Here is a 12,537-nt window from a genome sequence, read left to right as displayed (position 1 = left end):
TTGCAATGGAGTGAAGATGCACAGTGAAGCAAAGGTAACCATAAAGGATGGGGCAGTCGGGGCATGGGAGGTGGTTTCAGGGACTTGGTCTGGGTATTCTGCATGAGGGCTGGGTGGAGGCAGGGACTGAGGGGGAGGTGGGTATCAGGTATAGACAGAGAGCAGAGTGGGTGCTCTGCTTGGGGAGTGAGAAATACTGAAGCGTGGGAGGGAGCAGGCTAAGGGGGTGTCTTAGTAGACAGCCTCTCTCTCCATGAGGGTAGCCGCTCCTGACTTGATCTTGAGTGCCATTCTGGCTGCTCTGGCCTCTTTGGCCCTGCTCTCATCTTCACCTCTAGAAGTTGCAGAGCCCTGCCCACCATGAGCAGCTGAAACAATTCACTTAAAAATAACACATGAGGTGGGAGCATAGATCAGTGGCTCCCAACAATATAACCATAGCAGGGGCACTAGCTCACACCCCACCTTCTGCGTCTGCCATCTCCGTCTGTAATAGCCCTTTTGTTTCAGGAAAAACAGTGTGACATTCAAGTTTTCCTGCAAGAATGATGACATTTAAGGACTGATTCTTGCCCATATGGCCTAGTACCTTCTTCTGCAAATAGTTCCATTCATTTAATTGGAACTATTCATGGATCTGCACTGCAGGGCTTAACTCGAAATGAGTCATGCAAAATTGAGCTAGATCAATTGCGTAGCTTATTTTGAAATAGGGAGCGTTTACACCGCACTTATTTCAAACTAGAGCACTCTTTCTCCGACTTCCCTTACTCCTCATACAATGAGGGTTACAGGAGTCCTCCATTTTGACAGTACTTAGACATTATTTCAAAATAACTGCCTGCTGTGTAGACGCAGACTAAGTTATTTTGGAATACTACTAGTTATTTTGAAATAGTGTTGCGGTGTAGAAGTACCCTAAGTCTGGGCAAAGGGGATAAAAGCTCACCTTTGATGTGATGTTTCTATTCAGAGGAACATCATTTTAGTTCTGGAAAGCACGCTAAATTTAATTAGCTAAACATTTCTGTGTAGAGAGAAACAGAAGCTGTTAGATTTCGGCTACTTTTAAATGTTTCAGTAAAAGATGTTTTGTCTAAATATTATCAGTCACTTTAAATCATATTCACTTCACCATGTCATTTGTCAAAGGGGATATTGCCCAGGAGATATTAATATTTTCACTTGGTCCCATGGGTGAATTTGGAGATTGGAACCAGAAAATTAGCCATGCTACATGTATCCCTTATGGTGTGGTTTCCAGCAGGGCTTACTCCTGCGTCAAGGAAGATTATGGCTAATAGGATTTGGTCGTTGGAAGCTACTGGCATGTCTGGTACAACCCCCGTGCTTTCTTAAAGGAGAATATGGACTCCATTTGTCGCATCATTTTTCTTCTTCTGTCCTTTTACAAGATAAACCCAGCTCTTTCTTCTTGTGTTATAGGATGCTCCTGCTCCAGTGACAGCTTTGGAAGGTAAGAAATCTTGGCATCTTATTGATATTCTGCAGAAGAATTGTTTGGAGATTCTAGTATGGACTGGGCAGTCTTGTGAATATTGGCCAGGAATAGATGGCTGCATGTTGGGGATAGCTCTAGCATTTCTGAGTATCGCTAGTTTGGATACAAAATACATTTTTATTGGGATACTTTTTTTCTTTTGCAGGGAGGGGGAAATCAACCATGTTGCATTGCTTATGGAAGTGTCCTGTTTATAATTCTTCCAGTACCCTTTATACATATGAGGTAGAGCAGTTTGCTAGCCATGAGTGCAGTGCGTTAGCTAAAGTTTTACTGGTTTTCTTTCTAGGAGTTTGCTGTGCATGTCTACATCCTTGAGAAAGATACCTGGAGACATTCCACAAGACATCAAAAAAATTAGAATAGAAAACTCTCATTTAACAGAGCTGCCTCGTGGGTCCTTCTCCAATGCCAGTGCCTTGGAATATCTCTGGCTGAATTTCAATAACATTACAGTTATGCACCTGAAGAGCCTAGAATACCTGAAGGATTTGACAGAGCTGAGACTGCAGGGAAACAAGTTAAGTTCAGTACCATGGACAACATTTCAAGATACTCCAGCTTTAAAAATATTGGATCTAAAGCACAATAAACTGGATGTGCTTCCAGAACATGCACTCAGGTATCTGCCCAACCTGACCTACTTAGACTTATCCACAAATCAGCTTACTATCATATCCAGGGATGTTTTCTATAATTGGCCTGTGTACCAGAAAACCCAGCAGCCTGAGAGGAGGATGGAGGCTATTTCCAACGCGGTCCTGGCTTTACATGATAACCCATGGATCTGTGACTGTCGCCTTAGGGGATTTGTCCAGTTTATCAAGTCTCTTAGCCCACCTGTCATTCTGATGAATTCTTATTTAACTTGTTCAAGCCCTAAATTTAGGGCAGGAAAGTTCTTTCATGAAGTGGAGCTCAACAGTTGCATGAAGCCATTAACCTCCTCCCTTGACTCCAACCTGACAGTGCAGGTAGGATCGAATGTTACTATGGCCTGCTTGGTACAAGGCAGCCCCTCCCCAGCAGTCTGGTGGACCTATGGCCTAAAACATTTGAGAGCATTTAATGGTAAGCAATAGCGTTTATTTTTTATTTACCGTGTAAGAAGTGGGAGTCAGTTCTTTGCCTACCACTGAGTCATACAACACCTAACCATTACAATTATTTGAAATAACAGCAGTTTCTGCCAGAAACAGCACAGAGCAGTCAGGAGACAAAGTCCAGCAAAGCTATTTCAAGTAGGATTTCAGAATCAATATGCAAAGTGAGAAGCGGAGACATTCGCCCACATTACTGGGATCATATGTATGGCGAAGGACAGAAGGCTGTGAAAAAGATACATTATCCAAGGGCTTCCTGGCTTTTTCCTGCTAACATTTCTTAAGTTCTTATGGCCTTGCGTACAGATGATAAAGCAGCTGTTCTCCAATGGCTAATATAAACCCCTGCATTTTTCTACAAACCAGAATATATTCCCCTGGTTTTTGCATAAAACAATAGGTCACAGAGTCTGGCTGCTTTATTCCCTTTTTGATTTTGTCACTCTTAATGAGGTCCCCTTTTCTCCAAAGACCACAGTACTAAATTCATTACCATTCTGCTTTCTTAGTCTGTAGCTTAGAGCCTTATGAAACTCCATCTCATACTGAGTGCCTTCCGGAGTGCAATTTATGTATTTTCCTAAGATCATTTCTATGTTTTCTACACAGAATTCTGAGTGGTACCACAATGCCTGACACTTAAATTCAATAGTTTTAGTTATGAGTCCCAGAATATGATTTGCTTTTATTTTAATGTTCTATCAGCATTTTCATTTTCCCTTAACAAGCTGTATATTATATCAATTCTATACACTTTTCTCTTGCCATATGCCCATAACTACTAAACCTAGATAGATTAGAGCAAATATTTTCAACAGGTAGTAAAGATTGTTTTCCAGTTTCTATTGCAACCCACCAGTTGCTCATATTTTATTCAACAAATTCCTTTGAGGCTGAAATTTGCATTTGCTGGTATAATGGATGATAGAATTTGGCCCAGAATAAATGTCTGTGTCCATTAAAACACTTTTGCTTTGATTTATTATCACTTATGTAAGCCATTTGAACTGCAGAGCACGTAGAAGTGAGGAGGCTTTTCCTGGGAGATAAAAAGAACTGTTTGTGCTTTCCCCCCATTTTTTTAATGATTACCTCTATATTTAGAAAACTTGTCTATGTATGAGTGTACATCAGTAATCCAGCACACTCATGAGCAAATTTACAATAATAACCAGTAAGACAACAGGAGAAATATGATTACAATACTGTAAACCATCACTACCATCCCAGGAACTAGGGAGATAAGAGATTTCAATCAAAGAACTGAAAATGTTTTCCTCTAATGTTGATCTCAGTTGTGTATCTACCTAAGCCTGGGCACCCTGTCTAGCAATAATGTGGTGTGGAGAGGGCCGATAAAGAAAAGTTATTTATTAGTTCCCTAAATAGAAGAACTAGAGGACACCAAATGAAATGAATGGGGAGCAGGTTTAAAACTAATAAAAGAAAGTTCTTCTTCACACAGCATGTAGTCAACCTGTGGAACTCCTTGCCAGAGGAGGCTGTGAAGGCTAGGACTATAATAGAGTTTAAAGAGAAGCTAGATAATATCATGGAGGTTAGGTCCATAAAAGCCTATTAGCCAGGGGATAAAATGGTGTCCTTGGCCTCTGTTTGTCAGAGGCTGGAGAGGGATGGCAGGAGACAAATCGCTTGATCATTGTCTTCGATACACCCTCTCTGGGGCACCTGGTGTTGGCCTCTGTCGGCAGACAGGATACTGGGCTAGATGGACCTTTGGTCTGACCCAGTACGGCCGTTCTTATGTTCTTATGTAATATTCAGTGTCTGGGCCTAGGTAAATTTTTGCTGACCTGGTACACCTATATTGAATGTAGTCCTGACACCTGTGTTCTGCATTTCCCAGGAACAAGTGGGCTATCCTGTCCCTGACCTATTTCTCCCCTCCTCTCCAATGCACACACCTGTTACGTGATGTCATGTTGTTCCCATTAGATGGAACATGATTCAGTGAGTTAAACTGGTTAGCAAAGTGCGGGGAAGAAGTAGCCAATATTTTCATGACATTTTATGTCTGGGGTTAGTTTTTGTTGGGGATTTCGAGTCATAATGTCCTAATCTATCAAGAAATCCTTATGCATCTCAGAATCTGACAGTCAGGTTGAAGAGAAGTCTGGTACCATTGTGCCTATGACACAGTTGGAGGGGAGTTGTACAAACTGACAAGTCTGCTCTTGCTCTCTTTTTCTCCCCAGTGTCCACTACACACATCAATGAAGATACAATGAAATCAGAACTGGTGATTCCTTCAGCTCACCTTATGGATGAGGGCAATTACACCTGCATGGCTGCCAACTTCATTGGCAACACCTCTACCATAATCTCTCTGAAAATTCAGGCTCCCAGAATGGTAGCTTCTTCCTCGTCTTTCTCTTCCTCGATCTCTGATGAGAATATCTATGTTGACGTGAGGATTGCCAAGCAGACAGTGTATGGGATTACACTGGAGTGGTATGCAGTGACTGAGAATCCCGGAGAAACTTGGTACACCCTCCACTTCGGGAAGTACGATGACTCCAAGAAGGAGATGATTTACATTGGCCCTGGCACCAACACATACTCAGTCAACGACTTGCTCCCAGCGACCAAGTACGAGGTGTGTGTCACTTTAAGGAACCAGGCACCCCGGAAGGGCCAATGCATTGTCTTTGTCACGGGCAGTGACATCAGTGAATTGGAGCAGAGGGAGAAACTCATCCACATCATCATCATTGTGTGCGCCATGGTGCTGGCAGTGCCTGCTGGGATGTATGCGTGCACCACGGAGACCCGGCTCAACTGCATGGAGAAGTGTGCTGCATTCTGCCATCGGAATCGCAAAGGGCAGAAGAACCTGAAAACAGGAAACAAGGAAAACACTTTTGACAGCTTGCCAACCGGCAGTGAGGAGGGGCTGTGTTATCAAGACTCCAGTGAAGACAAGAGAAAGCCAAGGTCCCCAGAGGACAAGGAGAAGCCAAACAAACACAAGCCTAACCACAGAAATAGCGCTGATCTCTATTAGCTGATAAATTCAACCCCATATTAGATTAGAGCAAGTTGAAAATAGATGGATCAACAACAACAAAAAACCCACCCTAAGTCCCATGTTACGTAATTACTGGGCAAGTGATATGCAGCCACACAACCTTGTTTTTCAAAAAGTTTTGCAAACATATGAATCTTTAAGGAAAAATAGGGCTATTGTTAAGCAGGAGAGTAAATAAAGACATGTACATTACTAGCAGGGAAACCAATATACGTACTTCCAGCTACCTGGGAAATTCAATTGAATAGAAGACAGAAACATGGAATTGTAATTGTTACAGATTATTCATACATGCAGTACTATCCCCACCCCTCTCTCACACACACACCACACACTTAACGGCTACGTCTACACTGGCCCCTTTTCCGGAAGGGGCATGTAAATTTCACTAGTCGTCGTAGGGAAATCCGCGGGGGATTTAAATATCCCCCGCGGCATTTAAATAAAAATGTCCGCCGCTTTTTTCCGCCTTTTAAAAAAGCCGGAAAAGAGCGTCTAGACTGGCCCCGATCCTCCGGAAAAAGTGCCCTTTTCCGGAGGGTCTTATTCCTACTTTGAAGTAGGAATAAGACCCTCCGGAAAAGGGCACTTTTTCCGGAGGATCGGGGCCAGTCTAGACGCTCTTTTCCGGCTTTTTTAAAAGGCGGAAAAAAGCGGCGGACATTTTTATTTAAATGCCGCGGGGGATATTTAAATCCCCCGCGGATTTCCCTACGACGACTAGTGAAATTTACATGCCCCTTCCGGAAAAGGGGCCAGTGTAGACGTAGCCAACTAGTTGAGCCACAAAAGGCTTCTTCAGTGGTTACTTGCAGCTTAATGCTGATAGTGATGAAATGAAATTCTAGGGGTGCGTCGACACTGCACCCTTTGCTTGAAATAACATACGCGAATTGCACTACGCAAATTGCATATCTTATTTCAATTCTTTTTTGAAATAAGCTATTTCGAAATTTGGCGCATCTACACAGGCCCAAATTTCAAAATAACACACTGTTTTGAAACATCCTTTATCCCTCATGGAAATAGAGGACGCATTCAAAAGGCACAGGGTAGCTATTTTGGGATCCCAGAGGTATCCGGAAATAGCATTGCAGTGTAGATGTACCCTAAGTTACTCTCTCACTTGCTTAGCTATATTGATCATAGTAAGTTTCAGCAATGGGAGAGCATTGGTTTTGACACCTCATGACTGAATACATGGCTTTATCTCATGCTGTTCGGAGTCTCTTTATGCATTGCAGCAATGATTTTCTTTACAATCTTGTTTCACTTGCTTATAACGTTCCACTTGGGGTTGTACCTCTCTATAATTTTGGTCTTAATACAAATTATCATTTCTTTCTTTTTTTTTCTTTTTTTTTTGCTGGGTTAAATTCACAGAAAAAGACAATGTTGACTGTTTTTGAGCTAGCCCCATGTGAAAATAGGCACTATTTTCTTCCTTTTGAAGGACATTTAAGAACTAGTTTGCACATAGAAGATTGAAAAACAGCTGTTCTTCATAACATTAAATGGCACATGGGGTTAGTCTTCAAAGGGGAATAGTCTCTGATTATTTGAAACAAAATGACACCTAAATGTTTAGTTGTGCTACTACGGCATTACATTAACAACTGCATAGCGAGTGTACTAGCTAAGACCCAGAACCTGAAAGGAGCAATACCTCTGAGACTGGGTCTCATTGTCTTTTTAATTAAGCTTTACAACTGGTTCAAAAATGCCAATTGTTTTATACAGAAATCTTTTTAACCCCCTCCCGCCTCAAAACTTCTTATATTTTTTTCCTGGTTTTCCAAAGAAAACCCCAGACGTTTTCAAAAACTTGTTCAATATCTTCAAAAAAACTTTTTCTTCAGTGGCAAAAAAAAGTTTTCATGACAAAAAAAATTGGCCAGATGTGTTAAGGATCAACCCCAGAAACTTTACTTAGGCAAATAATTGAGTTTTCAAATGTAACAGTTATTCACAACTCCAGATTGCTAAAGCCAGTGGCCTCAGCCAACTGAAGAAAAATGGGTTCCTGCTTTCTCTGACCCCACCCCAGGCAGGAGTACTGGGCATGTGAGACTGGCTGGGGGAAGCCCCAGTAACCGGACCCTGGTTGCAGCCTTGGGACTGGAGGAACTTTAGATCCTTGATGCAGTCTCAAGGTTGGGGGCTGTGATCTACACTGGGAAGTTGTTTTGAAAGAACTCCCCTTTTTTTGAAGTAAGAAGTGGAGCATCCACACTACCCAGCCCGGGGAGCTCCTACTGTCTGCAGAAGCCCTGGGGCCGTGGCAGGGTGAGAAAGACAGAGAGCTGCTCCACTCTAGGGGATGCAGTGGGGAAGGCCAACAGGAGCAAAATGGTTGTGGGGCTGTAATGGGGGTTGCAGAATGAGGTGGATTGTGGTGGAATGGGGTGAGGTTGTAGGGGGGCAGGGCAGAATAGGGTAGGGCCATGGGCGGGACTGCGAGTGAAAGTGTGGCATGGGGACAGGACTCTGGGTGCAAGGGGAGGAAGGGGTCCCACAGTTGCTCTGGCCTCATGAAACCTTAATTTGCTTCTGGATAAAGCTGCAGTTTTCTCCATTTTTCCTTTTCCCTTTTTTCCTTTGGCACGTATAGACATAGCTAGATGTGCTCGCAAAAATTAGATTCTAACTACAGAAGGAAATCCTGACGAAATTCTCATTGGCTTCACTGGGGATCATATTTCTCCCACAGGCTCTGTTTTTGCTTTTCTAGTAAGTCCCCTGTACACTAGTCTGACAGTGTAACCCAGCTCACATCTTTAATGCCGAATGGATAACTCGAATAGTGCAGCTCCCGGCTGTCTGTATCCTGGCAGGGAATTATTAACCACCTCCCTCACTTGTGTTTTCTGCACTTACAGAAAGGTGTCAGGCACGCCACAGACTGCAGAAGTTCGCTGGATCGTGACTCTTCTAGAGGAACAGTAGCTACTGAGGCAGCTCTGTGTTCTTTGCAGAATTTTTGAACCAAAGGATGATTTTAAAAGGGGGAATCCTTTAACTTAGCAATTATAATGATCCGTATAGTGAGACCCAACTATATGATCAGCTTTGTGCAGAACATAGGGAAAAACCACCTCCTGTCCTGTATTAATTATTGATTTGTATTATATGCATTGTGATAGCATGTAAATAGGATCCCCAGGCTAGATCCTCTTTGGGCTAGGTGCTGAATGGACACAGAACAAAAACATGCCCCTGCGCCAATGTCCTTACATTTGAACACCGAAGTTTTCCCTTAAAATGTAACGAAAAAATCAGGGTGAAAAAGCAATTACAAACCTTCTAACAGTGTAGTTACAGCTGTGTTTCTCAGGAGTTGGAAGATACTCCTGCCCTCCTGCTTTAAAACATAACCAAGACGTGACTATCTGGTATAAATACAAATGGGTTGCTGTGGAAAGCCTCAGAAAACCCAGTAGAGCTGAAAACAGTGCTGTAAGTGGATTTTAATAAGCTTGGCTGAGATTCACGTTATCTCCTAGGTTGTATGGCAACACGTTAGTAACAAGAAGTAAACAATGTTTCCATAGGGCTTTTACATGGGGCTACATTTTCTTCTCTATTGCTTATCAATTCCACAATTTAGTGTACATATATTTAGCTATAACTATATAGTTAATTGCTCTCAACTTGTACTTTCCAGTTTGTTTTAAGTGGCTGTGTAGTCTTCCCAGTTCTTAGTTGTAAAATATGGTTTTAAAATAAAATAATTGATTTTCAGAAGAGGCAGAATTGTACGCAGTCATGAATTTTACAGCCTTGTGCGTGTGTGGTCTTTTTCATATACTTGCCCTATTTGAAAAGAAACCTGTACAGTCAGTGATTAAATGGTCTCACCAAAAGATCCTGTAACGTCTATACTGCAGCGGTGATGATGAGAGTGAAGGAGTATCAAAGGATGGTCGTGGCACATTAAAGGGGTTGGTCTCAGCCCTGTCTCTGCTAAGGTAATATTTTCTTCAGGCAGTGGAGGCTGAGGTTTCTGAGTGAGCCTGTTTAGTCTGATGGGGGAGATTTTCAGGGAGGAAAGTTCTTGCAGGACATCCAGGGTCACCTGTAGAAAGACTTTCCTGTAGTAGAGCCAGATGGGGTGCAGACAGAGCTAGTGGGCTCTCTTCCGTGGGCTTACACTCAATGTCCTTACATTTGAACGTTTCCTCAGGAGACATTCTCTTCCGGAAAGAGGTAGCGAGCCCCAGAAGGGGCTGGGGGAAAGCCCAAAGATGGGTTGATCTAGGAAATAGTCCATGAAGGCAAGCAAAGGGGTATGAGGAGGATTATTGCTTGTGAAGGGGTCCCTGGAGAGGAATCCAAAGCAGGAAGGCCTGGGTCACTTTATAGGAGGGATGAAGGCCTATTGAGTCTGGCAATGGACTGAAGACTCCAGTGTGGCTGAATGATTGTTGTGTTGGATTTTTCATTTACCCCCTTGGAGAAGACATCATGTTTTGCCTGGCTCAGAGTGGGCCACTGAAGGGCCTGGAGAAGAAGGGAAACTGAGCCACAGAGCATGTACCAAGGTGGGAAGTTTTTTTTTAATTTCTAAGACACTAAATGGCTCATTGAGGCATGTAACAAAATGCACCTTCAAAAAGGGATTCACTTAAAATGAATGCAAGTGAGTAGTTCTCCCTCCAGAGCACAGAGACCAGCTGGCATCTGACAAAAGAAACATTGGTTTATAACTAATGCAGGGGAATATGCTAATGACTGAGTCTGTTCTGCTTGATCTTACAGTCTCATGCTATCTAATGATGGGTTGTTCCATAAAGATTAGCCTGAGACTTGGCCTACACGTCAGTGCAGAGGAATAGGAACCCCTCTGATGCTCCTGTACAGGTTACTTCTACACTGCGCTTTGCTCCAGCCCCAGTGTGCCCACCCGCATGGGGATACTATCAGTTCTGCTAATACATGCCATTGGCAGAGCGCTATCTCCCAAAGCAGGAAGGGACTTGTGCCTCAGGAGGGTGCCTCTTGGGTAACTTGTGGGGCTGTGTCAAAAGGCACAATTTGGCCCTTTGTGTCTTGACATTAAACATGGCTTGAACGCTCCCACCTGGGTGCCTAGCTGAACGTGTCCAATTCTAATGGAGGGTACGCAACCCACTCGCAGGGGCCTTAAGTTCAACTCCTGCAGACCTAACGTAGGAGCAAGGGCCTGAGAGTGTTTGTGCAGCGCCTCTTCCCACAGGCGCCCCTGAGAACTGGCTCACATTGGCTGTGGCATCCCTGGCCAATGGGCGCTAAGGAAGCAGCATTTGGGGCAGTTCCTGTGGGTGGGGGGCAGCCTCCCTATCTGTCCAAGCACCCGATGAACATGCTGCTGCATCCTGGGAACTTCACAGAGTCTGCCTGACCCACTTTCAGCGGCCTAATCCATTGTACTGAGTGGAGCTGCCAGAGTCCCTGAGCAGGCATGCTGCTTGAACATCAGATGCCTGCCAACCTTTGGAGCCAGCTGAACAAACTGTTCTGCTCCCTTTCTGGGCAGGAGAGCATGTCCTTATTCAGACACAACTCCCAGCTCCCAAATACGTTGGTTTTAGCTCACAAATACAAACATTTTTAAAGGAAATTTTACACTTCAAAAGCGCTTCCTGGCCGAAGAAGAGGTCTGAGGTCTGGTGGACCAAAAAGGAAGAGGAATAAGGGATCTTTCGGAAAAGGATTTATTTTCCGAAAGATCCCTGTCTAGACTGGCGCTTTTTTCTGGCAAAGCTCCAAGCCGGAAAAAAGCAGCAGCCATGTTTATGCAAATGAAGCGGGGAGGATTTAAATCCCTGCTTCATTTGCAATTGTGATGTGTCTAATTTGCATCCCTTTTACGGAAAAGGGATGCAGTCTAGACACAGCCTATAAGAAAAGCGAAAGCACCTTCTGCTTAAGACCGTGTTTCTGAAAGTGGTCCACAGATCCACGCTGAGAAACCTATTAACTGGCCATTGTGGTTTGTATATTTACTGGCTCCACAGCCACGGAGCCTCATGGCTCCCTTTGGCTCTGGTTCGCCGTTTGCAGCCAAGGGGAGCTACGGGAAAACATTACCGAGCCTTAATGGGTAGATCATGACTTAGGAAAATCAAGCTGAACTGGGCAGAAGTGCACCAGATGACTAAAGAAGAAACAGGTCTGACTGGTTATAACCAGGCTCACCTCACTGCCATGGGCACCTCCTGCTGGTCACTCAGGAATTAACTTATTCTGCCCTGGAGCTCCCCCTTTTGGCTGGTGTCTCACCCACGGTCACCTACATTCTCCACTTCTGGGTACTGCCCTATCACAGTGCCCTCCCCCTCTGGGGTCCTCCTCCTCTGGGAACCCCCAACTCCCTATGCCCACCTTGCCTCAGTGACCCACTGCCAGTCTTCATCTAGCCCATGCCTCAGGGGCAAACTGCAATCTGAAATGGCTACTCATCATTGGCAAAGGGCACGGATCTGCTGCCTTTGCCTCCCCTGGGTGTCTCTCTGCAGCCCTCATAGCCTCAGGCCTTGCTTCATGCACTGCAGCCTGGGAGCTTGCCTGGCCAGATCTTCCCCAGCTCTGCCAGTCTTCCCCAGGCCTACTCTAAGGCTATGTCTAGACTGCAAGATACTTTCGAAAGAGCCTCTTTCGAAAGAGAGCGTCTAGACTGCATGCGGAACTTTCGAAAAAGCAAGCCGCTTTTTCGAAAGAAAGCACCCAGTGAGTCTGGATGCTCTCTTTCGAAGAAGCCCTATTTACATTCAAGAACGCCTTCTTTCGAAAGAGCACTTTCGAAAGAAGGCGTTCTTCCTCGTGGAATGAGGTTTACCACCGTTGAAAGAAAAGCCGCATTCTTTCAATTTAATTTCGAAAGA

General features: G+C 44.1%; 1 protein-coding gene across 1 annotated transcript; it reads left to right on the top strand.

Moving 5' to 3' along the window:
- Positions 1-1,367: 1,367 nt before the first annotated feature.
- LRIT2 (leucine rich repeat, Ig-like and transmembrane domains 2) lies at positions 1,368-6,003 on the top strand. Its single transcript, XM_006112386.5, has 3 exons — positions 1,368-1,477; positions 1,812-2,593; positions 4,842-6,003. Exons 1-3 carry the CDS (start codon positions 1,368-1,370, stop codon positions 5,648-5,650), a joined length of 1,701 nt encoding a protein of 566 aa, XP_006112448.2. The 3' UTR covers positions 5,651-6,003.
- The last annotated feature ends 6,534 nt before the right edge of the window (positions 6,004-12,537 follow it).

This window comes from Pelodiscus sinensis, chromosome 8 (assembly GCF_052426305.1).
Source record: "Pelodiscus sinensis isolate ZL-2025 chromosome 8, ASM5242630v1, whole genome shotgun sequence".
Taxonomy (NCBI): Eukaryota; Metazoa; Chordata; order Testudines; family Trionychidae; genus Pelodiscus; species Pelodiscus sinensis.
The sequence above is the reverse complement of the archived record's forward strand: the minus strand, read 5'-3'. Positions and strand labels throughout refer to the sequence as shown.

Excerpts from the sequence above, each read along its gene's own strand:
- LRIT2 (XM_006112386.5), top strand. The coding sequence starts at position 1,368 with ATGGACTCCATTTGTCGCATCATTTTTCTTCTTCTGTCCTTTTACAAG. Across the intron at positions 1,478-1,811 it reads TCCAGTGACAGCTTTGGAAG|GAGTTTGCTGTGCATGTCTA; the intron begins GTAAGAAATCTT and ends TTTTCTTTCTAG. Across the intron at positions 2,594-4,841 it reads ACATTTGAGAGCATTTAATG|TGTCCACTACACACATCAAT; the intron begins GTAAGCAATAGC and ends TTTTCTCCCCAG.